General features: G+C 41.5%; 1 protein-coding gene across 1 annotated transcript in view; it reads left to right on the top strand.

Moving 5' to 3' along the window:
- ABCA4 (ATP binding cassette subfamily A member 4) overlaps positions 1–25,025 on the top strand; it is a 165,086-nt gene that overhangs the window by 119,637 nt on the left and 20,424 nt on the right. Inside the window, exons 22-36 of the mRNA XM_054979825.1 lie at positions 132–269; positions 1,473–1,666; positions 2,253–2,343; positions 3,344–3,549; positions 5,310–5,346; positions 8,004–8,248; positions 11,848–11,972; positions 14,141–14,239; positions 15,293–15,482; positions 19,290–19,384; positions 21,264–21,296; positions 22,045–22,150; positions 22,507–22,581; positions 23,119–23,288; positions 24,346–24,523. Of these exons, the coding sequence (XP_054835800.1) occupies positions 132–269; positions 1,473–1,666; positions 2,253–2,343; positions 3,344–3,549; positions 5,310–5,346; positions 8,004–8,248; positions 11,848–11,972; positions 14,141–14,239; positions 15,293–15,482; positions 19,290–19,384; positions 21,264–21,296; positions 22,045–22,150; positions 22,507–22,581; positions 23,119–23,288; positions 24,346–24,523 (1,982 nt within the window). The remainder of the gene's footprint in view (positions 1–131; positions 270–1,472; positions 1,667–2,252; positions 2,344–3,343; positions 3,550–5,309; positions 5,347–8,003; positions 8,249–11,847; positions 11,973–14,140; positions 14,240–15,292; positions 15,483–19,289; positions 19,385–21,263; positions 21,297–22,044; positions 22,151–22,506; positions 22,582–23,118; positions 23,289–24,345; positions 24,524–25,025) is intronic.

Raw genomic sequence — 25,025 nt, 5'->3', positions numbered from 1 at the left:
AATACTAAGTTCACCCAGTCTGAGCAGCTCATTGAGAACAGAATATCTACTACTTTGGCTCTCACTGCTTTCCAGCAAATTTCCCTCTCTTACCCTTAACACACCTTCTGTTTTATTTCTGTATTCTTTAGGGGGCATGCAGCGAAAGCTGTCTGTTGCTGTTGCCTTTGTTGGAGAAGCAAAAGTGATTGTTTTGGATGAGCCCACCTCTGGAGTTGATCCTTATTCCCGCCGATCAATTTGGGATCTGCTACTGAAGTATCGTTCAGGTATTCTGGCTTCAGGAAGGATTTTAAAAACTTTATTTACATATATGGCATTCTTCTGCTTTAGACTTCCTTAGACTTCGTCTTGCTTAGAAATGTGGGAGCACATTAAAGGAAATACAAATATTAAGCATTAAAATGAAAAGGCAGCTTAGGGGCTGGTGTACACATGGAGGTGTGCCCCTCCCCATAGCTCTGTTGGCTTCAGCAGATCAGTGCTGGATGGTGAGCAGGGATGACACAGCCAAATGCATTTTTCAACTAGGGCAGAGCAACCTGTTCAGCCTCTCTGCTTTACATAGCTTGTCCCATTTTATAGACTCTTAAGCTTTGCATGTTAAACCTCTGGAAGTGTTGTTAGGTGAGGCCTAATAATATGATAGATGAGAGGTCTACAGCCAACTTGTTTTGGCTGGTAAATTCCAACATACTCAGTCTTTCTTCTCACCAGCACCATCAACTAGCTACCCAGTTAGTGAACCAGAGAGGTGGATGCCATCTTCTTACCTATCTGTGGTTTTACCCACCTCCTCTCTATCTTCATGTGTGGGTCTCTGTCTTTATCATCTTCTGATCTGACACTTTCTCTCTCTTTCCAACTCTCACCTTCTTTGTAATAATAAATGAATGAATTATACATCTGCATTAAATGGCAGGAGTGACATTTTATATAATGAGATGGCTGGACGCATAGGGGCACTGATCAAACTGTCATGCAGGTGAAGTATCTGTTCCTGCACCTGAGTTATGAATGTATTGCTTTCTCAGTTCTATAATTCAATAATTTTGAGTCTGCTCATTCAAAGAAGCCCTGCTAGACCTGGCACTGGCAGACTCCATGGGGGGTTTTGTACTTTAGTAAGAGGCCTGAACAGCAAACCAAGGCAGTGCAGGGTTGGTTGAAACGCTGGTGGTGGCCAGATGAAATAGCAAGCAGCAAGAAGCAGGAGTGAGCTGAGTCCATTGTGTCAGTCTGTTCAAAGAGCTCTAGCCTTTTAGGTGTTTAGGAGACTCTTGTAGACCTGTTCCGCCTTTCTCTTTCTAACAGTCTCTTCTGACCAGAGGTCAGGTTTTACATAGCCTGGATTTTTTGCCTGACAATTGCAAAGATGTCCAATAAACTTTTTGTGAAGTCCACATTTCAGGAAATGTTGCACTAATCCTTATGACCCGTGTAACATCAGGGAGTCTGCATCTTCCTTTTAGGTAGGACCATCATCTTGTCTACCCACCACATGGATGAAGCAGATATCCTTGGAGACCGGGTTGCCATCATTTCCCAAGGGAAGCTGCACTGCTCAGGATCTCCCGTTTTCCTAAAGAACTCCTTTGGATCAGGCTTCTATCTCACCTTGGTCCGCAAGATGAAAAATATCCAGGACTGTGGAGGGAAAGATCCAGTAAGTGTTTGGAACTCTGTGCAGAACCCCCAGACAGAATTACAAATATCAGCTATTGTTGTGAGGTGGTTCTCCTCAATGGCTTGGATTTTATTCAAAAGAAAAAGGACCAGGCAGAATTTTGAACAAGCAGGGTCAACTGTCAGGTGACAGCATCTGCATGTTCAAAATTCCATTGATTTTCCTTGAAAATTGCACGCAGCCCTCCCAATTGAATAGCATGTATGCAAATAAGGTACTTCTACCATTTTACATAAGATGGCTTATAATTACATGGAATATGCAATTGTAAAATACAAAATTCGATAAAATATACACACATAAAACTACCCCAACCAAAAAAATCCCACTGCCAACTCTCAGAAACTCTATAGAAACCAACCTGCAATCGCTAAACAGCGGACAAAAAGGAAAAGCTAATGATATTTCCAATCACAGATTGAAGAGAAGTGCTGTTGATTTTTTTAAAGGCTGTTGAAATAATCACTTCTGATAAGGGTCTTATACTTAAAAAGCATTATGAGCATGTTAAAAGGAGATAGTATTACCTCTCTCTACTCCCTTCCTGTTTCTTATCTGCTCATAGACCTCCTGCAGCTTGGGATCCAAGTGTTCCTGTTCCTGCTCCAGTTGTGTACCTTCAAGTAAGGCCGAAACTCTAGAACAGGAATTGGACGGTGAGAATAGAGATTGCACCATTGCTTGCACAGCATTATGAAATGTGGTCAGGTTACTTCCAGTGCCATCCTAAGCAGAGCTGCACCCTTCTAAGTCTTTTGATATCAGTGGGCTTAGAAGGGTGTAACTTTTCTTAGGATGTTAGTTTCATGGAGGATATGTCTATCAATGGTATTAACCATGCTAGCTAAATTGAATTCCATATTAAGAGGCATCGTGCCTCTGAATACCAGATGCAGAGGCCAGTCATCAGGCAAGGGCTGTTGCTTTCCTCTCATAATTGAGCCCTTCTTTGAATGGCCACTTTCAAACATGAAGCTGGATAAATTGATCTTATCCAGGGGCTCTTCCTGTGTTTATTTATAGTGTGACATCTCAGGCTTTCTTGGGAGAGACCATCACCTGGGTCAAACAAACACTTTGTGAACAAGTTTTTCAGATATTCAGGCAGTAGTGAAGATTTTATAAGAATGTAGTCTTTTCAGAATACATCCAATGTAGGATCTGACCGTTGATATCCTCCATCGGTATATGATGGTTCTACTTCACTTTTTGGGTGGCTGATCACATTGATAGTCTGTTTCATATGCTCTGGTTTGGGTAATTTGAATTATAGCATGAACAAGATAACATTGTGTGTGAACACTCTTATAAATAGAAAGAGCAAGAAATAGAGTGTTTTTAGTGACATTTGAGTTAGGGCTAAAATTATGCCTTTCTTTCTACCTTTTCTCTCCTTTTTCCCTTTAGTTATTTCAGTTGTATGTACCTCCTCAGCACTGAAGCCCATGTTCTCTATTTTGAGAACAACAACAAAAAATGTCTTTCCTTATCTTTCTGCAACAAAGACAGGATAGATTGCTTCTTGTACTTGATCACTGAAGGCTGCATCGGAGTTTCTAGGATTAAAGAAGCCATTCCGTCCCTTGTCCTTATGTATGTCAGCCCTAGTAAATACCATTGGAATGCACTCCCAGACCATGCTTTGTTGCTTCATAGGTGATGTGAATGAACTGAACGAACTGATCCATCATCATGTTCCAGAAGCAAAGCTAATTGAAAGCATTGGGCAAGAGCTTGTTTACCTGCTGCCCAGTAAGGACTTTAAGCAACGAGCCTACGCCAGTCTTTTCAGAGAATTGGAAGAAACCCTGGCTGATGTTGGACTCAGCAGTTTTGGGATTTCAGACACGCCGCTTGAAGAGGTCACTAACCTTGAGACATTCCCACCCCCCAGTCCTTTCCTCCATAATTTCGGGTGAATATTTATACCCAGATGGTGAAATGATAATCAAGGCTGTATCTGAGTTCCTAAAATTACAGCAGCTCTGTTCTTTTTGGATTATGCTCTGGATTTATAGAGAACTGAAAGGGCAATAAATTTTGCTGATCTATAATAAGTATTTACAAGGAGAGACCAATAAGGAACTCACCGGTGGAGGGGGGGAAGCTGCTGTTGCTGCCTCCCCATGTTTGCTCCCATTTGCCCACCTTCTTTCCTTTGAAGGGGCTGGGGCAGCAAGTGGGAAAGGAAGGACAGAGAGAGGAGTGCCATGCTTACTCACCTTCTGTTCCATGCAGGGGTGGGGAAGAAACACAAAGCAGCAGCAGCAGCAGCTCCACTTCTTCCCAGCTGCCTTTTGCTGCCTTGGCGGGGTCAGCAACTGCAGAAGGAAAGGCAGCCTCATAGCTGCTGTAGCACAATGGTTAATTGGTTGGGCTGCAAGTCAGCTGTCTGTTGGTTCAAATCTCACTACTGCCACGAGCTCAGCAGGTGGTCTTGGGTAAGCCACTCCTCTCAGCCCCAGCTCCCCAGCTATATTGTGGGGATAATAAGAAAACTGACTTTGTTCACTGCTCTGAGTGAACCACTGTCTAGAAGCATACTGTTATTATTGTTCCAGCCACCACTGCTGACTTGTTTCTACTTTGCTGCAATGACTGTTGCCACCAAACACCACCATTGCTCAGCACTAGAAGTCTCTTCTCTATCCTGTAGATATTGAGATTGCTAAGGACTGGCAGCGTTTGGGCTGTGATGGAACCTGTGGCTGCTCAGGTGCCCTCTCATCCCAAGTAAATGGCCAGTGCTCAGTGCCTGCCACTTTATTTTCCCAGTTGTCTTCCCTCTACCCCTTTGAAGGCATCGGGGGGGGGGGGTTGGTAGGCAACCCCCACAATGGTGACTGAAATCTCATAATGAAAAACCACTCGCTCTTGATTTTCTTTACTTTTAAAAGATTTTAAATCCTTTTCACCTGCCTTTTAAAATAGTCTTCTCATTTTTTCTGCAAACCTGGGTGTTGTCCCGGGTTGTAGAAAAATCTTCCCTGTCCTCATTTTGTAGATTCATTGATCTGCATTTTTGGGTATGTTCAGAATTAGATATCTTGATGTAAGTTATATCAGGTACTACTTATGGGTTAAAGAGTAATTTATTTATTTATTATTAATTTTTTTAGACTTTTATACCACCTCTCCCTCAAACAATGCCCAAAGTTTGTTCAAAAGAACAATATATATTAAAAGAACAATATATATAAAAAGAACAATATATATTAAAACTGAAAAACATATTGCTACAATTGAAGTGTCCCACAAGAATGCAACCAATTTGCGGGGGGCGGGGAGCCACAAGCAGATGGCAAAGTTTCCATGATACAGCATGGCTGGTTCAAGTCCTGTTGAAACAGTTCCGCCTTGCATGCCCTGCGAAACCTAGATAGGTCCCACAGGGCACATGTATTGTTGACGAAGTAAGAGACCTAAAAGTACATTTTTCACCTTTATTTGTTCTCCTTTTATTCTCTCCCCTCCCTTTAACAAATCTGATTTATGTTAATCGGCAAATAATAAATAAATGGGCAATACTCTTTGTTAGTATTATATCTGGGCAGGGGGAATTGAACTATGGAGGGTCTCATAAGTGCCACCCCCCCAATATTCTAATATATCTCTCTTGCAGGTTTTCTTGAAGGTTACAGCTGAAACACAAAATGCAGGTAAATACTCCATGATCCAGTGCTTGATGGCCAAACCAAATATAATGCTAAACATTTGCTTCTGAAAATAATGACCAGTCATTCTAGTTTCCACCTTCCCCTGTATAATGTCTAATAGAATTTTCCCGTATCTGGACCTAATGATGTTCTATATTTCTCTGTCTGTGCTCCATGTCATTTGCTGCTGCTGACTGAGGTGAACATGGGGTGAAGAACCGAAGGATAGTGTAACATCAGGACCTGGAAGGGGTAGGGGGCTAGACAAGCAGCTCCCACTTTTGACAGAAGCAACATATTTGTCATAACCTCTAGTCTGATTGTGATGTGTCTTCCTTAGATAATGGCTATGCTGATAATAATTCATATGACTATCAGTTCATTGCTATATGGAATTACATCAGTCTAAGCCCATTGGAATCAACGAACGTAGACTGGAGTAACTAATTTTGGATTGGATTGTGTGTGTCTGCTGAACATGCTTCTTTTAGAGATAGATTTCAGTAAGATTTAACAATGGTTCACTTTGAATGGATCATGCCCTTCTAATAAAAAGGGGGATTAGACAGATTCACGGAGGCTAGGTCCATCAATGACTACTAGCCATAGTGACTAACGAGAATCTCCATTTATAGAGATAGCATGCCTCTGAATATCAGGTTTAAGAGGCAACACCATGCCTCTATGCCCTGTTCATTGGCCCACCAGGGCAACTGCTTGACCACTGTGTGAAAAAAAGATGCTGTCCTAGATGGCCACTCTCTTCTTAGTCTGTAAGCAGTGTGGAGTTGATTCCCAGAGGCATCTATGACAGTGTTTTATGTAGATGTGTCTGCAATGATTCAGAAATATTACCAGGTATTAGAAATTTATAATAACCATGGTTATTATTTCATTGTGCCAAGCATTTTATATGCATTAATGTAACTATCTTTATGACAACATTACAGTACTGTAATATAATAATAATAATAGCAACACTAGAAGGCCAGCATTATCAACAGGTGGGGATTATAAGATTATGGCTGACGCTGAGATTATAGGTGTGCTTTGCCAAATCACTAGTGACCTCATATCACAGCTGAGGTTTTAATTGCAGGCTTCTCAACCTGTTATCATCACCACAGAACTGCTGTAGCACTGATAATGATTTAAAGGTCTTGACAGGTTGAAAGGAGTAAGAGCTTTCTATCAGAAAACCATCTACTGCCCAGAGTAATCCATTACAAACAAGGCCAGCCCAACGCCCAAGTAGCACAAATGGCCACTTGAGGTGCCATGATGTGGGGGCACAGGGTTCTCAACTGCCATCTCTTCTGGCTGTAACTGGAGGAGAACCCAGACTTGGCTAGCTTTGGAAAGTTCCACCCATATCTTGATTGTTAGGGGTTGACTGGAGGTTTCCAAAGTTAGCTAAGTCTGATGGTGGTCGGGGAGGGGACAAAGAACAGGTGAGAGCAGGATAAAGATGAAGACTTTTCAACATGCAAAGCCTTTGTTCCTTGCACCCCACCCCCATCCATGCTTGTGTTGCTTCCCTTTACCTTGCTGGGGATGATAGCACAGGAGGTAGCCCACTGAGGGTGGCTGAATCACCTGAGGCAGCCCCAGTATCAAGTTTTGCACAGACTATGGCCAGGCAATGCTTCTAAATCACAAGCAAGGGAAGTGTACTTTAGGATTTTTGTTTTGGGAGTTAGACCAGCTCAGCTTTGCTGTTATATAAAGCAGAATGCAACAATGAGAAGATTAAACAAAAATAAACTCATGAGCCCTCCACTTGTTGACTGAATATACAGAGAGAGAGAGAGAGAGAGAGAGAGAGAGAGAGAGAGAGAGAGAGAGCAGGCACAAGCATGCTGGCCTTGTGCCTCCCTCTGCATGATCACAAGAGGAAGTCTCTGTCCATATGCTCCCTCTCTGTGATTGGCAACATTCAGAAAGCAGTGTCTCAATCACAGGGAGGTGCATATGGACAGACACATTCTCCATATATTCATACCATGTAGAGGACCTGGCAATCACATGGAGGGTTGTTGTGAGGAAAAACGGAGAAGAAAAGAACGTACACTGCTTTGGGTCCCCATTGGGGAGAAAGGTAAGGTATAAATGAAGTAAATAATAATAAAGGGGGGAAAGTCACATGAAGCTGCCTTAGAATGAATCGGACCATTGGTCCATCAAGATCGTATTATCTCCTCAGACTGGCTACAGCTCTCCAGTATGTTATGTAGAAGTCTTTCACATCTCCTAATACTTGATTTTTTGAAGTGGAGATGCTGGGGATTAACCTAGGACCTTCTGCATGCCAAGCAGATGCTCTACTACTGAGCTACACACCCTCCACTCCTATTTAAATATAAGCACAAAGAAGCCAGGCAGCTGTTTTAGCTACGGCCTTAGGCTTTAATGAAATCTCCGAATCAAGATATTTGAGGAGAGAGAGCTCAGTGGCTGATCAGCATTTCCTTTCTGTTAGACCTGTAGACATTCCTTGATATGCTGCATTGTTATAATACATAGTTTAGGGGGGAAAGATGCAAATGCTAGAAGTCTAAACGCTAAAGACACACACAGTGCCATGAGGAATAGCATTATTGGAAGTAGCATTTGGCCTTTCAGGAACTAATTGGCATAGTCTTTCTGATTCCCAAACCTAGGAACCACACATGAGAATGATTCTACAGTTGAAAAAGCAAATGCTAGGCAAGAAGTGGAAGCCCACCAAGCTTCTCTACCAACCAACGGTGCTTCTCGAACCCCTGTGACTCCAAAACGAGATAGGAGTGAAGGCAAAGGATCCAGGCAGAATAAAGGTTGCCAACTTATTCTTCAGCAAATTAAAGCGCTTCTCATCAAACGATTTCACCATAGCACCCGTAGCCTTAAAGACTTTTTTGCCCAGGTATGTACTTATTAATTATAGTAGCTGACTTTTTTTCTCATGACAAGGAGGTGCAGCCTTTCAGGAAAAGCACTGCTGTATGTTATAAACCCAACTATCCTTCTTCTATGCCTGTAGTAATCATCTGATGAACGCTTTCCCAGGGCATTCACTCTGTCACAAATCAAGATGTGTTTGCTTATAGGCAGGGTAGGAAATCTTTCTGCCTGGGTTCTAAAAAACCTGCAGCCTCTACCTGTAAAAATGCTGCTTGTGCCAAAAACAAATGAAAAGGGGATAGACAAGGATGGTATTGGTGGCAAGATCAGCCCTAGCCACACTGCCAGCATCACAGGGGCTCATCTCAGTCCTCTTGGTTGGATAACTGGCCCTGCATGCCAAGCAAAAATCTAAGAGTTACCAATCCCAATGTAAGATTAAACTATGAAGTCTTGGACCCAAACTAGACCTGAGGCTTGTCATGTGACTGCCAAAGGGACTGTGCATGCTCATGTATCCCCCCCCCACCCCCTGTGGGGCAAATAACCATTTTATGTGGAGAAAACCGCATGGGGGGAAAGCTGAAGCCCCATCTCTTCCTTTGTTGCACTTCTGATATGAATTGAGCCCCTTCAATGCTTTAGAATGGAGTTGCCACAGGGAGTTTACAGAGGCAGTGTGGCTGCCAGGCCCCACAGTGGTCATGTGATAGATGTTATGTCTATTTCGAATCTTAGTACGTAACCATCCAGTTGATTCTGTATATGGCGCACCTTATTGTCAGGGACTGTCATCCCCTGCAATAAAGAAGGCAGCACATAGTGAAGAGGCAAGTTTATGGGTGGGGAATGAGAAATAAAATGGTTTATGAAGTTCTGCTCGTTGGGCACCAGAGATTATGTACAGATCATCTGTGGTTTCTGGCCATTAGGAGACACTGTCTTTTGAATTTTCTCTTCACCACCTTTGGAAGATGCTTTCTTTATAATATAAAATTTGAGGTTAAAGGATTTTGATTGTGCCTTGGATTTGGTGCCTGCCACCTTTGATATGAGTTATGATACGACCAAAATAGATGTCCCATAGAGGTATACACTAAAAAAAATTCCATTTCAGTTGTTAACCCGGGGTTTCCGAATGAACTAAGTACCATTATTGGTTTTTTCCAGGTGGTGCATTGCCATTTTGGATTTAATCTGTTTTTTTTTTCATTATCATGAGTTTTGGCTCCATTATTTGCAATGAGGGCTTCCAGGCTCTTTGGAGCAGCTGTTTTTGCACTTAACAGCACCAGAATTTCACAGAACACAATCCTCCCTCTAAACCATCAACTGACCAAGTTTGAGAGCACCCACAATAACAGGGTTCCATGTTTATGGACTCCAAAGACTGTTTGGGGAAGGAGAGTGTCAGCGTTGTACACACAAATTGTTCTTTTTAAGGGGGGCAGTTGGGGAAACGAGGCTCTAGGGCAGTTATTTTTGCTCTTACCAAAAAAATGCATCAACCATAAGTCTCCCTCCCTCTGAATCATCAATCCACCAAGTTTCTCCTTAGTTACACTACACACACAACAACAGACCCTGAAAAAGGCGAGTGTCAGCGGGCGCACACTATGGCTGGAAACTAGCTGGCAAAGCGGTAGCAGGGAGGTGGCAGTGGCATTAAAACAATCCTGCTTCTTGTTCACTTTTTTCTTTTTCTAAGTGATGATAGTGCCAATAAATTAATACCTTTGCATCCTTCTGTTGCTGCCATGTTCCTTGTGCTTTGCAGTTTCATTCCCAGATGAGGGGCAAATCCTTCCTTTTGATGCACAGCATTCCACTGCAAAATGGGGTGTTCTCACATTAATTGCCACCAGTCTCCATCACTCAAGTGCAGGCAGGCAGATGGTTGTCTGAATCCCTCTCCCAAACAGGCTTACGTTTTCCCCACAAGGTTTCCTTTTGCTGTGAACAGGCAAGATTGTTTTCGAAAGGACAGAGTAGGACAACTTAAAATAGAAGCCTTTTTGTTGGGAGTGGGACTAATGGACAAACAGTTGGAAAATAAACATGGGATGAATCCACACTTACCGGTACAGCGCTAAGCAGGCGGAGTGAGAGCGTCTTTCTGGCGTGTTTTATGACGTCATCGTGCCATGATGCCGCTCTCATGGTGCGATGATGTCAGAAAACGCTCCAGAAAGATGCTCTCACTCTGCCTGCTTAGCGCTGTGCCGGTAAGTGTGGATTCAGCCATGTTATCCTGTTTCTATATATGACAACAGCAGCCAGATTTTTATATGCGCAAAAATGAAAAAAGTACAGTATTGCCTTCAATGGATGACTGGATTGTGAAAATGATGGACTTAGCAGAGATGGTTAAATTTACAGCTCTGATCAGAGATAAAACATTGTCTACTTTTACGGTTAATTGGAAACCCCTTATTGACTTTCTGGGGGAGATGAGAAAAAATGAATTGATGAATTTGGATTTGATTTCTAAGAAGATAAATTTGGGAAAAATAAATAGAAGGGGGCAGTATTGAAAAGGTAAGTTTTGGAGGTATCAAAACTACAGGTATAAGATTATGATAGGTGTAGAGAAAAATAGAAAATGAAATACATATTATTTTTCTTTGTTTTTAAATTTTTTGTTCTTCTTGTTTTCTTTTCTCTCTCTCTCTATTCCTTTTCCGTTACTTTCTCTCTTCTCTGCCCTTTTTATAGGGCTTTTAATCTTATTAATAAAATAAAAAGTGTTCTAAAAAAAAGAAAGGGCAGAGTAGGTGAATGGCTTGAAGTGGGCTTGATTTAAATTTGATGTGGAGACTGTTTTTAAATAATGTTTTGGTTGAATGCTGGATGGGGGGAAGCAATCTTCTTAAACAGGTCCACTCAGATGTATATCCAATGTTATTCAATACTGCTTTCTTCCAGGGAGGTGTCTTTAGAATTGCAGCCTGTGGCTGAAGTCTTCCAGGGCTTTTATCAAGTTCGATTGGTTGAACAGACCACTTGCACACACCCCAGAGGCAATTTTCTTCACAGCAGATCAGTGCCTGGTAGCTCTGGAAAAAATCCAAAATGCACATTCCCCCTTCCCTCCAATAGCATTAAAGGAGAATGTTTCCAAAGCTGATAGGTGGGGAGGGCTCTCCCCTTGCAAGGACCTGATTGGCAGGAAGACAATGCCATTGCTCAGGTATCAATGAAAAAAAAGATGCACTTGCACATTGCACAGTTTCCCCTTCCTACCACTGGAGTTAGTTAATAATGTTTGGGCATTTTCTCTCCTTGGGATCCAATTGACTAACGAAAATAAGAGGCTGCTGGCCCACTGCCTGTCTGCTGCCACCACTGTGCAGTAACTGAAATGAAACACACAAATTTCTCTGTGGGAGGGTGCTGTTATAACTTGGTTTCCCAGATATGGTTCATCATTCCGGAAGCCACTTTAGCAAAATGAAACAGTGAATTCTGGGTGTATTTCTGGCTCATTTGTTTTGTTTTACACACCCCTAAGTTCCAGCCCTACTACCCCACTGTGTGCATTTGTATATGTGTGATCTGAGCAGTACACACAGATTCTTCTGTGCTGCTGCAAGTTGCTGATATTTTTCATGTTGCTTGCAGATTGTTCTCCCTGCCAGCTTTGTGCTGCTTTCTCTTGTCCTAACAGTCCTCATCCCTCCATTTGGTGAATACCCCAGTTTAACTCTCCACCCCTGGATTTATGGACAGCAGTTCACGTTCTTCAGGTCAGAGGACTTCTATTTCAAAGTACACATTGCTTGCTAGTAGCTTCCAGCATAGCCTTTTGTGACAGCTTGTTGCTGAGTGGGCTTTAGTTTCTCTCTTGCTTTACTCCAGTATGAATCTAGTGTGGTTCTTAATTTTTTTCCCCCTGATTGTGAGGCTTCTCTATTCCCAGCGTAGATTTTGCACTTTCCTTCTGCTTAGGTAGTTCATGAAGTAAAATTAGCAATGCTGTAGCCATTTTCTGGAGACTCAACAGTATTGATGCTAGTTAATAATGAAGATCCTTTAGCTCTTGTATGAGGTTTATGCTTTCAGCCAGATTCTTTAGCTTCAGTATAATAAAATCCAGACTGGGTTCAGCATCCTCTGATTTCCCTTTGTTTCAATTGAGCCACATTTCTCTAAGAAACTAAAGGTGGGATATCCATATGAGTAGGTGTTTGGATAAATGGGAATACTTTTCACCGTCTTCAATATTGAAATACAAGTGGAGGGACCCATGAGGACTCCTGGGGGAACTTCATATCCCCCCAGCTGATCACCCTCTCCATCGTATCTCTATTTCCCCTCCGTCTCTTGCGAGCACAGCCCCTGTAGCTTCACTCCTTTACTTTCGGTTCCTTCCCTCCCTGTCACCTAAGTGTCTTATCTCTCCCATCTCCTTCCTTCCTTCCTTCCTTCCTTCCATGCAGCTTTTCTGTTTTCCCTTCTTTCTCTAGTCCCTGCAGTCCCCAGTTCCTCCCTTCTGCTCCATTTTCCTTACCTTTCCACATGCACCCCCATCATCCTTCTTGCTTTGCATTGTCTTGCCTGCCTGCGCACTTCCTCCAGTTCACCTCCAGTGTTTGTGAGCCCACAACAACCTTTTTGAGTAATCATAGTGGCTTCCACAATCTCATAAAGAAATCTTGTGCAATCTCATCATTTTAAAGCTTTCTCTCCCCGTCCTTGTTTTATAATTTAAGGTTTTTCTGCAAGCCTGAGGGATCCCCCAATTTTGTAGAAAGATCCCCCTTCTCTGCTTCAGATCCCCATTAATCCCAAACCGGAAGTCCAAAAAAAATAATGGTTTTATGACTGGTTATCAGGCCATTACACACACTCCTGTTGCACCTGTGTATATGCATGCATAATTCATTCTGGAGAGACAGAAAGGTAGAAAGATGCAGAAATTTAGTTCCAAATATAATAGAAGTCATGTTAGGCCTGTACCCCATATGCATTGTATACATGGTGAGAAGCATGTATGTCAATGCAAGAATTCTTCTGTATCAGGCTGAAGGTGCATCTAGCCCACCCACCCCCACCCCCACCCCCCACTGTGACAAACGAGATGTTCTGGAAGGCTCACAGCAGAGCCTCCCTTTGTTGTTGCCCTCAGGAGCTTTCATTCAAATTCGTGCTGCTGTCATGGCTAATATTCATTGATGGACCTGTCCTCCATTAGTTATCTGATTTGACCTAATCACTACATCCTATGACATTGAACTTCACAAATGGACTTCCTGTTCCATCATTCGTACAGCATTTCCAGAGTTAAAATTGTGTAAATCTGCCCCTAGCAGTAGACTGATATGGAGTTACATGAAAATTGAATAAACAGGAAAGATGGCTTGCCAAGATTTTAAAAAAGGAATTCTAACAGTTTAGCTGTGGCTGTTTTCACACATTCGTAACCTCCGGAAAATCGCACAAAATTCATGGCACGAAGCATCTTCCTAGCATGATTTCCCGTCATGATCTCATTTAATGGCACAATTTCTGATGTCATCTCACCATTAAATGGGATCATGACGGGAAATTGCACTAGGAAGATGCTTTGTGCCATGAGTTTTGCGTGATTTTCCAAAGGGGTGTGTGTGAAAATGGCCTGTATTTGACATTTTTAAAATGTCCACATTAGTGAGGAGTGTGTGTGTCTGTATCTGCATGGTGTGTTGCTTGCTTGGTTTGGAAATCAGAACTTTGGTCAAGGGCACAAATGACATTCTGTGGTCCTCCTTGCAATCCTGTTAAAGTTTGTGTGCCTTATGCTATTATATGGGCTGAGGATGATTAGCTTCTGCTATGACGCCACCCTATGCAATCGGCTAATTTTGTTTTGTACCTGTGCTGCTTCTGTAGTTCTGCGTCTCTTTATAGCCTAAATCTCATCCAATCTCATTAGCAATGAGCGGCCTGGGAGTGAGCAGATGGTTTCTCTTACTGACGCCTTCCTTAAAAAACCAGGATTTGGAAATCGCTGCTTGAAGAAAGAGCCCCTTCAGTGAGTCACTTTGTTTTCTTCTTAGGGCAGCACAACAGAGGAGAGGAGGGGGTGTGGCTCAGTGATAGAGCATTTGCTTTGCATGCAGAAGGTCCCAAGTTCAGTCCCCATCATCTCCAGTTAAAAGGATCTGGTAGTAGGTGATATTTACCTGAGACCTTAAAGAGCCAATGCCAGTCTTAGACAGTACTGATCTTGATTGGACCAGTGGTCTGATTTTGTATAAGGCAATTTCATGTATTCATATACATGAAATAGTAGTGGATTGTCTTTCCAAGCAAATTAAAACCTTGCATGATTATTTCTCCAGGATCATGCAGCAAGCCAATGGCAAAACAAAAATATGGAATCTGGTCTCCTATTGGTTTTCCTGCTGTGCCTCTCCTACCTATTGTGCCACTCTGCCTCTCTGGGTTTCTCTGGCAACACATGTTCTAGGTTTAATAGCAACCCCGGTGTTTCCAATATAAAGGCAATGCTGATGAAGAAATATTAAGAACAAGAACATTATAAATATACAGGGAAATGACATGCCATATACTGAGTTCAACCTGCACCACAAAAAACCCACACCAACTCCCGGTTCCAGTTAGGTAGTCTGATTTGTTGAATGGCAACAGACAAGGAACTTAAGCTCTGAAAATCTTTGATGGTATACTCCAGATATGCCCAAACTGGTTTAATAGCAACTCCATCACCCTATGTAACCCCAGTTTGCTCTGTGAGGGGCACTACGGATCTTCAGTGGAGAATTATTAGCACCTTCACCAAATTAAAAGCACAGTCAATCTTTACTAGAAGATTCATGACTGTTAAATGGGTATAAAAATCTATGCAAATTTGTTGTGCAAATCAGATCTTAGTTACATGTCTGTAAGTGTGGATAGTAACATTTTTGTTTGATCAAGCTGCGTTTGTGTTTGTGGTTTGTTTGGGAACCACGCCTTTTGACTTTGGGGAGTAGAATGGTGAGATATATAAGTACAGCACAATTCTGGGGATCCAGTATAACCAATATGATAATGAAATTGTGTTCTCTGTATCCTTGTATAGGAACTATACTTGCATTAATACGTCAGCGACCTGGAAGACGCCAACTGTTCCTTATAACGTATCTGTCCTTTTTCGCACCAACAAGTGGAGTCCTGACAACCCCTCACCCTCCTGCAAATGCAGCACAGAGACGAAGCTCATTATGTTACCTGAGTGCCCTTTGGGAGCTGGAGGGCTTCCTCCCCGACAGGTACTGTTTGAAGGCCATTCACTTGTCTGAAGCACTGTGGTTGCTATTGAATTGGTTTATACTAGTGAGAAATAAATTAATCACACTACTGTACCAGTACAGGAAAGACTGTTATACTCTGTGCCAACCCCCACCCCCTTCCATTTTGCATTTGCAATACTCTTATGTGAGTTTGCATGATTTGCTGAATTTGTTCAAATTTAAATTGTTAGTGTAGAGTTTGGAATATTTTGGGATAGCCCAGGATAGCCTTGATCTCATCCAATTTCAGAAGCTAAGCAGAGTCAGCCCTGGATAGTATTTTTATGCAAGACCACCAAGGAAGACCAGGCTTGCAACGCAGCAGCAGGCAACGGCAAACCATCTCTGAATGTCTCTTGCCTTGAAAATCCTACAGAGTTGCTATAAGTCATCTGCAACTTAACAGCACTTTCCAGCATGTTCATAGGGGGCTTATAAGAAGAGTGAATGGGAAGAATAATGGTAGAAATGCAGAAGGGCACTCCAGTGACTAACTCCCTAGACCCCTGGATTCCCCATGGAGGTTCCTCTCTTGAATGCATGCAGATTTCTTTCAGCTATTTCTTCTTGAAAATGAAAGCAGAAGTTCGCAAGAGGCTAGCATTCTGCAGTATACAGCATAACATACATGGGCACATGGAAAAGCCAAGTCACTGATATTACAGAGGTGTACATCAAAAGCTAAGTGTACATGCTGAAGAACGGCCAGTTGAGTATCAGAAAAGGGAGAGAGGAGAACACCTCTGAAAAAACAAAAGCAGAAGGTACTCCGTAACAGAGCTGACAAAGAAAAAGAAGAAAAAGTCCTGAATAGAGTGAGAATAAATATTGTTGATAACTGGAAGTGACTGAAAGAATAATGATATAAACAGAAATGAATACCAATGCAGAGCAGTGACATACATTAACAGAATTTTTTCAATAACAAAAGATTTAAAATCAGTAGATAAATGATGTTTTTCAACAAAAGGAGACACCAAAGGAGCTTCCAAGCCAGGGGATTAAGCTGATCAGTAGAAACAAAGCAGAACTGCATAGATTTGGTACATTTTGCTAAAGACAGGCTCACAGGGGTGAAAGTGAGCCAGTATGTAACACTGGTAAGAAAATGGCCAAAGTGTTACCATCCATCTTCTGCTTTGAGCCCTCTTGAAACAGTACTGGTAAAAAACTTTCACTCCTGCCCAGCTGCCTTTTATTTCTGAGCATTCATTGCACATTATAATCACGTTATGCCTTTTCTCTCTGGCATCGTACTTACAAATGGCTAGCATTTGCATTCCAGTTCATAGACACCATCAGAATTTATATCTTTGGACCTTTGCTGAGGCTGGACTGCGTATGCACACAGTTACTTGTCTCTGCAGTCCATACAGCACACTTACCTTACTGCTTCACAAGCAGCATACATCCCAATTATTTTCAGGGTTTTTTTAATTAAAGGGAGTAGAGTTAATTAAAGCTTGCAGCCAAATCAATGACGCAGCCCTTTTAACATGAAATCATATTTCTCTGCTGGTTTCTTTGACAGCTTTAAGATTAGAATTGGGTCAGGGCTCTATTGAAGCCAAAGCATGGCTGCATGTGTTCAAACATAAACTAAAGGTTTTCTTCTCCACAAATAAGGACAGTTTGCTCTACAAGCTAAATCAAGATCAGTACTACTCTCATTGAATGCAAGAAATAGATGAGAAATTATCTAGCCTTGGTCTAGTAATGGATGATCTACTGAGACTTGGGAAAATTGAATCTTTACTTGTGAATCTTTACTAACCATCAAGATAGATCAAGATGGGTAGCTGTGTTTGTTTGTCTGTAGTAGTAGAAAAGAGCAAGAGTCCAGTAGCACCTATAAGACTAGCAAAATTTGTGGTAGGGTATGAACTTCCGTGAGTCACAGCTCACTTCTTCAGCCTAACCATAAACCAATAATCAAGAAACACATAAAAGACCTAGATTACTCCAGCTCAGTGATACATGCTTGGAGAGTATGCTCCACCAAGCTCTTCGGCATTCTCCCATCTCCAGCCATCCCAGCTTACATCAAATACATAACAGTCCCTCACTATTGTAGAGCATTCATGCTCGCATGCCTGAATGGTGCCCCTTGAGCAGTTCTGTATGGGAGATACTATAACTTGCCTTATTCAGATAGATTTTGCCATAGTGACCTGGAAAAGGTTGATTCCCTGTCCCATGTGATATTGGGATGCCCTTATTATAACTTTTATCATGATGTGTGGATTGCCCGTATTTTAACTAAACTACCTCCCGCTGTATCAAAAGGTAATATAGTCCCCTATCTGCTGGTGGATAGAGATCCAAGGTCTATACTGGCTTTGGCCAAGTACCTCTCCACCATATTTTCCTTAAAGAAATAAAGATTCCTTATCCACTGCTCAAGATCACTGGATCAAAGGAGCCTGAAAGGAAAGGTTTCTTTGACAAATGGCAAATGTTCAGTTTGGGTTTGAAATATTTCTGTTCTGCCTCTGCTTTCAAAGTTCAGCTCAGCAGAGGAGGAGAAGTGTAAGAGCCATATTCTTCCTTCCTTCCTTGTTCTTTTTAAACAGAAGTGGGTTTAATTTAGATTTGCTTTTAGATTTTGCTTTAGATTCTCAATAAGCACTTTAGGAGTGCTTATTGAGAATGTTACTGAATCTCTTGAAAGAAAACAGAATCGGCTTGGAAGAAAATGAACCTAGTATTCAGTTCTACTTTGTGCAGCAAGCTAATGGAATGGACTTTTAAAAAATTAATTTGTTCCAGTGTGCTAATGAAGGGCAACTTGGACCTTGGACTTTGGAGTTTAAATTAATTCTTGGTTTTTTGGATTCAGTGGAGAGCGTATTGTTAGCTTTTCACCCACATTCCTCCATATATTAAATTGAAAAAAAGATGATCTTCCCCTCAGAGCTGTGGTGATGAATGAGAGAACTGTTGCCAACAGGCCTGGAAAAAAATGCCCTATCCCTTTAATAAGGACTTAATATGTTGAAATTGGCAGCTGACGCTTTTCTGGTAAATTACATCCCATTAAATCTCTATTAAAAGGACTAGATATTTTTTCTCCAGGCAGTTGGCAACCCTACTTGATAGTCAGAGATTCATATGCTAATAGATGAGAAACATGTTGGACAGTTGCTAGACTAGGCATTATGATTTCATTATCTGCTTCTATGGAAAGCAAGGAAGTGCCAGAAAACTCATCTTCCATTCAGTGTCGGTCTAATAGTAATCTTTTTTTAAAAAAAAATCAGGTATGCTGGCCACCCCACTTTTCTATTAATGGGGGATAATGCTGCCACTCTGTGGTTAAATTCTCTTACTACATGAATATTTTTCATTTGCTTGCTGCTGAATGGGTTCTATGAACATAATCGCGCTCTAAAATTACAGCAGTTTTTAATAAGTGTCACTTCCAGCCAGGAGACACTTACTGCTTGGGTTTTGAGTGTCAGTTGCATTCATTGCTAGGGAGAGGCTCACCCACAGGTACAAACTGGCTGGCAGCTTCCAATGAAACTGACCTGGCTTGAAGTTGCAAATCTCTGTTGTTTTATTTGATTTGAGCTCAGGCTACAGTGAAAGCCTTACAGTTTCTACAGAAACTCTTAAATGGAGGCAGGGCAGTTCTCTGCTTTCATTGGGGTACCTCTCTTAAACATTTTTTTATATTTATCACGTAGCTTTTTCCTGTCCCTGCCACTCTGAACTGCCCAATTCTGGTCATGAAAGTGAATGCCTGAAATATTCTTTAAAATTATATTTTTCTATGACTTCCAGAGAGTTCAGCATACCACAGACATTCTTCAGGATCTCACTCACAGAAACATTTCCGATTTTCTGGTGAAAACTTATCCCAGCCTCATAAGAAGCAGGTTTGGATCTTCCCATTTATTAAATGTAGGGTTATTCAAATCTGTGACAGTTTGCATGGTCTGAAAACAATCTTGAAATGGTCTGTTCTGAATACAAAATCTACTACTCAGTTCTCTGTTCATTAGTACAGTGAATGAAACTGCCCCTAATTGGCTATTATCCTATAGCTCTTTGGGTTTGCCTTATGGTATGAGGTATGTTGCAGGTAATTGCCATTTGGAATCATCAGTTGTTCAGGATACTGGGTGACCTCTAAAGATGAACACTGCTATTCCACAGAGGTTAGCATAGTGATCCTACTCCCAACATTGTGTTTGAGGTGCACTCAGAGCCAAGCTACAAGAGACAAATTACACAAGGAGCAGCACATCAAGGGAGTTGCAATGTTAGCGGGGAAGCTGAGTTTTAAAAGAGATCAGAAGGCTTTGTCAATTTCCCCTCTCTACAGAGCCAGGGAGATGCTGCTCAGAGGGGTTGTTAATTTCCTCTTTGCTTCCCAAAGGCTCTATCAGCTTCACTTCCCCTTCTAAGAAGCAAAGAGAAAATAAGCAACCCTTCTGACCAGTGATCTCCCTGGCTTTGTAGAGAGGGGAAATTGACAAAGCCTTCTGATCTCTTATAAAACTCAGCTTCCCCGCTAACATTGCAACTCTCTTCACGTGTTCCTCCTTGTGTAACTTGTCTCTTGTAGCTTAGCTCTCATTGATGGGTTTCCTGGTGCTCATTTGCTTCTTCCCCAAAGCCAAGAGCCAATTCAGGCTTTCCTAGGCCTCACTGGAGAAGGAGGTGCATCAAAAGAACCTGGGAGGCACCACCTTTATATCTGCAGGTAGAATCCATTCAAAAACAGCTGCCTCCATCATAGAAGGATGCTTGGCTTGCAACTGCCCAGCGTGGGATTGCTGGGTGGGGTGGGGCCAGCCATTTTGTGGTGGTGCCCATTCCCCATTCTCCAGATTCCAAAAGTGTTCACAGGCTTAATAAGATTAGGGATCCCTGAGTCAGCAGGATTATTATGGGTAGTGCAACATGTTAAAAACAGTGGTGATAGCTTGAAACGCTCATAGCAGGCTATACTTTTGTTAGATATCCTGGGTTTTTTTATATCATTACTACTTAGACATCTAGAAGTATCTAACGCCATGCAAAATTTTCAAAGTTTCCTACAGCTATATTAAACGCAAGGATTTTTTTCACTGTCGTATTTGGAGAAAGAAATCATGTGCATCCAGCTGTTCTGAAAGAAACACAGTGTGTTCTCACTGCAGACTGCAAGTTCATTGCACCCGATTTTTTAAAGCCTGCCAGACCTTAGTAGGCCTGTGGTTTGAATGCATGTTGAACTTTTTGCATGATTAGTATGAATTTGTTTCTGCATCATAAGCTGATAATCATCTGTTCATACCAGTGAATGGATTCCTAAGGTGAGTTGGGGATGACACTGGCTATCCCTGCTTCCAACCTTCACATGTTCATTTGATCTACTGTACAGAGTTCATGCACTAAAAATTGTATACTCATTATGTTCTCATTGCATGCTCTGCAGGATAATGGATCAGGAGAGAGCCTACACTCATACAAGATGCAGACATATAGACTATGCTTTAAAAAAAAAGTCACATACGTATATGGATATTAACAGCAGGCAAAACTCCTGCTCCCTCTACCCCATCTCCCCCCTTGTATTCACTAGTCATCTGAATAGGGCTTATAATTCTTGTACTAAAGTTTTGGTCAGCAAAAACAAATTATCACATCTCCAGATGTAGCTGATTCAGCAGTTCCCTTTGACGTAGACTGTTGCATCTGAAAGCACCAGAGTCAGTTTGGAATGGTAAAGAATACTTTAATGCTAATATTTTCTTTTCTTTTCTGCAGTTTGAGGAGCAAATACTGGGTTAATGAGCAAAGGTAGGAGGACACTGTTCTAACATGCTGGATATCTCTTGATTTTTGAAATGTAAAGACTTGGTGTTAAATGCAGAAGGAATGAATGAATGACTGATACCCTGATATAGTTGATTAGTTAGTGTTCTGTCTATGATCATATCTGGTGAGATACAGGTAGCTCCTGCAACCTTCCTAATCTCCTCTAGAGTAAAATACTAGACTGATGACAGGCAATTGCAGTTGTCCATAATATATGCAAAGACTACTATTGTGCAATTTTCATGAAAATACAGTATTATGTTAGTATTTTTCTTATAGAAACACATCCTATGTTTCTGATAATATTGTATAATTTTTCATAGTGTCCCTCATTCACTACTGAAATACGTTTTGAAGTGAAATTATATACTTTGATTGCAGGAATTGGAAAATGTATAGCAAATATAGTAGTTATTCTTTTAGCCACATCCTTCTGTAATAGAATCATATTATTCTGTAATATATTTTCATGTCACCAAGTTGTTTCCCCCATACGTTACTACTATTCAGTATAGATTCTGTTAGGCAGAAATTAATCTTGAGATCTCTGGAGACAAAAAAATTACTTAGTTCAACATTAATAAAATAAGTGTATTTTGGCAGGCTTCAGCTTTCTTTCTTTAAGAGAGGAACATTTATTCCTAAGTGAGTGTTTAATATGTTCATAATTTCTTGAAATAGTAATGTAGTAGTCCATAACTGATTCATGATTATGTGGACTTGTGTTTAGATATGGAGGAATTTCCATTGGAGGAAAACTCCCAGTCCTTCCTGTCACTGGAGAGCAAATCATTGGTTTTCTCAGAGATCTTGGTAAAATGATGAACATAACAGCGGTAAGCAAGGGTTGCTGATGGAAGACAGATCCATCATTGACCACTAGCATAATGATTAAAGGGAACCTCTGCACCCAGTGAACCTCCGAATACCAGTGCTAGGAGGCAACATCAGCCTTCCTTCTCTTCCATGCTTGTTGGTCCACCAGAGACCAGTTGGCCACATGTAAAATAGGATAATGAACTGGATGAACCGCTAGTGTGATTCAGCTGGGCACCTCTTATGGTCTTGTGTTCTGTCTGTCTGTCTGTCCGTCTGTCTGTCTGTCTGTAGGGGTCTCTACTTTAAGCAATACCAACAGTACTGAATTACTTATATTCACATGGCATTTTCGTCTTTGCTTTTTGTTATTTAGGGAGAAGCATCCATAGCTGTCTCTGAAGAAATGTCAATTTTTCTAAAACACATGGAAACTGAAGACAATATTAAGGTATTAAGAACCATTCTTCTTATGTTTTTGAAGCAAAGCATTCTGCAGAACATGTTGGGCAAAAGTCAATAGCAAAAGAGAAAAAAATGCTCTGTTGTATTGCCTTCAGCTAAAAGAATCATCCTTTGCTAGCAGAAAGCTTGGGAAATATGAACAAGGATGGCACATGGCATTGATAAGATACTGTTAAGAGATGAAATATGAAAGCTATATTGAAATCTATGCTTTTTTATCTTGTGAGCTTTGGTAGCATCTGCCCACCATGCTGAAAAACAAGGGTAAACTCTACCTTTCTACAGACTGAATAAGACCCACCATGTTCTTTCTAGTTTGTCTGGAATAGCTTTGCATATCAAGACTAGTAGGTTGTTCCTTTTTCATTTCAGTTATTTTATGACATGTGAATCTAAAAATGTTCACATCTAAGCACATTTTCACTCATATAGCTGTATAAACAAGAAATAAACAACTGAAATAAGCAGCATTGTGTGCAGCATAGACTAAATCAAGTTGTTAATAAGTTTTTTGCTCTTCCAGGTATGGTTTAACAACAAGGGCTGGCACGCCATGGTCAGTTTTCTCAACATCGCCAACAATGCAGTCTTACGAGCCAATCTTCATAAAAGCAAGGACCCTGAGGAGTATGGGATAACTGCCATCAACCATCCACTGAATCTTACTAAGGAGCAGCTCTCTGAAGTCACTGTGTAAGCAACAAAAGTATGCCCTTCTGTTTTCTTCCTTCTGTTTTTGGATTTCTGCCCTGTCTTGTTGGCATTCCAGACAGGGCCCCTGATTTGCTCAGGTAAACTTCCTCTAGATATACTTTTATTTGTTGAAATTTGAATAGGCATAGTAATAAAGTGATCTTTGCTGAAGCTATCAGTATCTGTTATTCCAAAATGGATCTATTTTTTCTTCTTGTGCTTGTTTCCTTCTGTTATCAGAAAATTTGGGGCTGAAAGGAAACAACAGTTACCTTACATTATGTTCGATCCACGGGTCTTTTCCTCCCATCCCTCCAAGACACTGCGATAGACTGGATCTTGTTGTGTTGTTAGCCCCATTGAGAAGATAAGACAGGATATAAATAGAGGGAGGGAGCAAGGGAGGGACTGACTGATAAAATCTAGTCCCCAGGATTTCTTCTTTCCTCATCAACACAAGGAAAAACTTTAGACTCACATGAAATATGCCTGGTTTGATGCCTTTATTTCAGATCCCAAGGGCAAAAGTGTCTTAGTATTTATTTCGTTTGTAGATTGTCTTTTATTTCTCTTCAGACAGACAGCTGTTAATGTCCGCACATTTTAGAAACCAGATTTTTCTGGCTTCTTCTGCTTTATAGATGTCATTCTATCTATGATTAAGGTGTTATTGTTTGTGATGTAGCCTTATTTATTCTGTTCATTTTTGCCCCCTTGAGTGATAGGTTTGTGTTCTGAGCAATGGGTTTGTGTTTTTCCCTTGGTAGCTTAGAGAGGAGCAATATTCCTCAAGCTTATCATTGCTAAGGGGCAGAACTGACATTACAAGGTAAATGTGGGTTTGCCTCCTAAGGCAGTGGCTGGAGGTGGGAAATGGTAGGGGAGGAGAGAGTGCTGAACCTTCCCCCGCCCCCTACAAATGTCCTCCACCTCTGACAGTTTCTATTTTTTTTCTCAACAAGCTCCAAACCTAGACATTATCTCAGCTGGAAACTTCACATCATTTTCATTCCTTGCTCATGGCCTGTCCCTCTGCCTTCTGCTTTTCCCATTGCAGGCTGACCACTTCAGTTGATGCTGTTGTTTCCATTTGTGTGATTTTTGCCATGTCCTTCATCCCGGCAAGCTTCATTTTATACCTGATCCAAGAACGAGTGACAAAAGCCAAGCACCTCCAGCTGGTCAGTGGTGTCAGCCCTCTCGTCTACTGGCTCACCAATTTCCTTTGGGACATAGTGAGTAGGCTGTAGATGTGATACAGAGAAATACCGTGTGTTGTTGGACTAAATCCAACACATATGATACTGTAAAACATCATAAAACCTCACTGGTGTGGTTTGTACCAACAGATCTCCCAGCAATTTTTAGTTTGTTGGAACTAACCCTAATCCTTATGATCTGTAATTTATCTTGAAGCAATATAACCTTCTGCTAGTACTTTACACTAGACATGGGCACGAACCCAAACAAATTAACAAACTGGCGATTCGTGGTTCAGTGCCGCTGACGAACCCGAACTAATGAACTGCAACGAACATTTCCTGCTGACGAACCAGTTCACGGTTCGTGGGTGTGAGAACGACCCCCGTTGGACTTATAGAGCCCATATTCCCGGGGAGTGTTTAGCAGGCTCTCCTCCAGCCAGCACTCAAGTTTGATCAAGATTGCAATAGGGATCTTGGAGTTATACCCTCTCCAATCCGAGGCCCCCAGGAAACTCCCACTTGACACAATTAG

The sequence above is a fragment of the Eublepharis macularius genome, chromosome 5, assembly GCF_028583425.1.
Source record: "Eublepharis macularius isolate TG4126 chromosome 5, MPM_Emac_v1.0, whole genome shotgun sequence".
Classification (NCBI taxonomy): domain Eukaryota; kingdom Metazoa; phylum Chordata; class Lepidosauria; order Squamata; family Eublepharidae; genus Eublepharis; species Eublepharis macularius.
The sequence above is the reverse complement of the archived record's forward strand: the minus strand, read 5'-3'. Positions and strand labels throughout refer to the sequence as shown.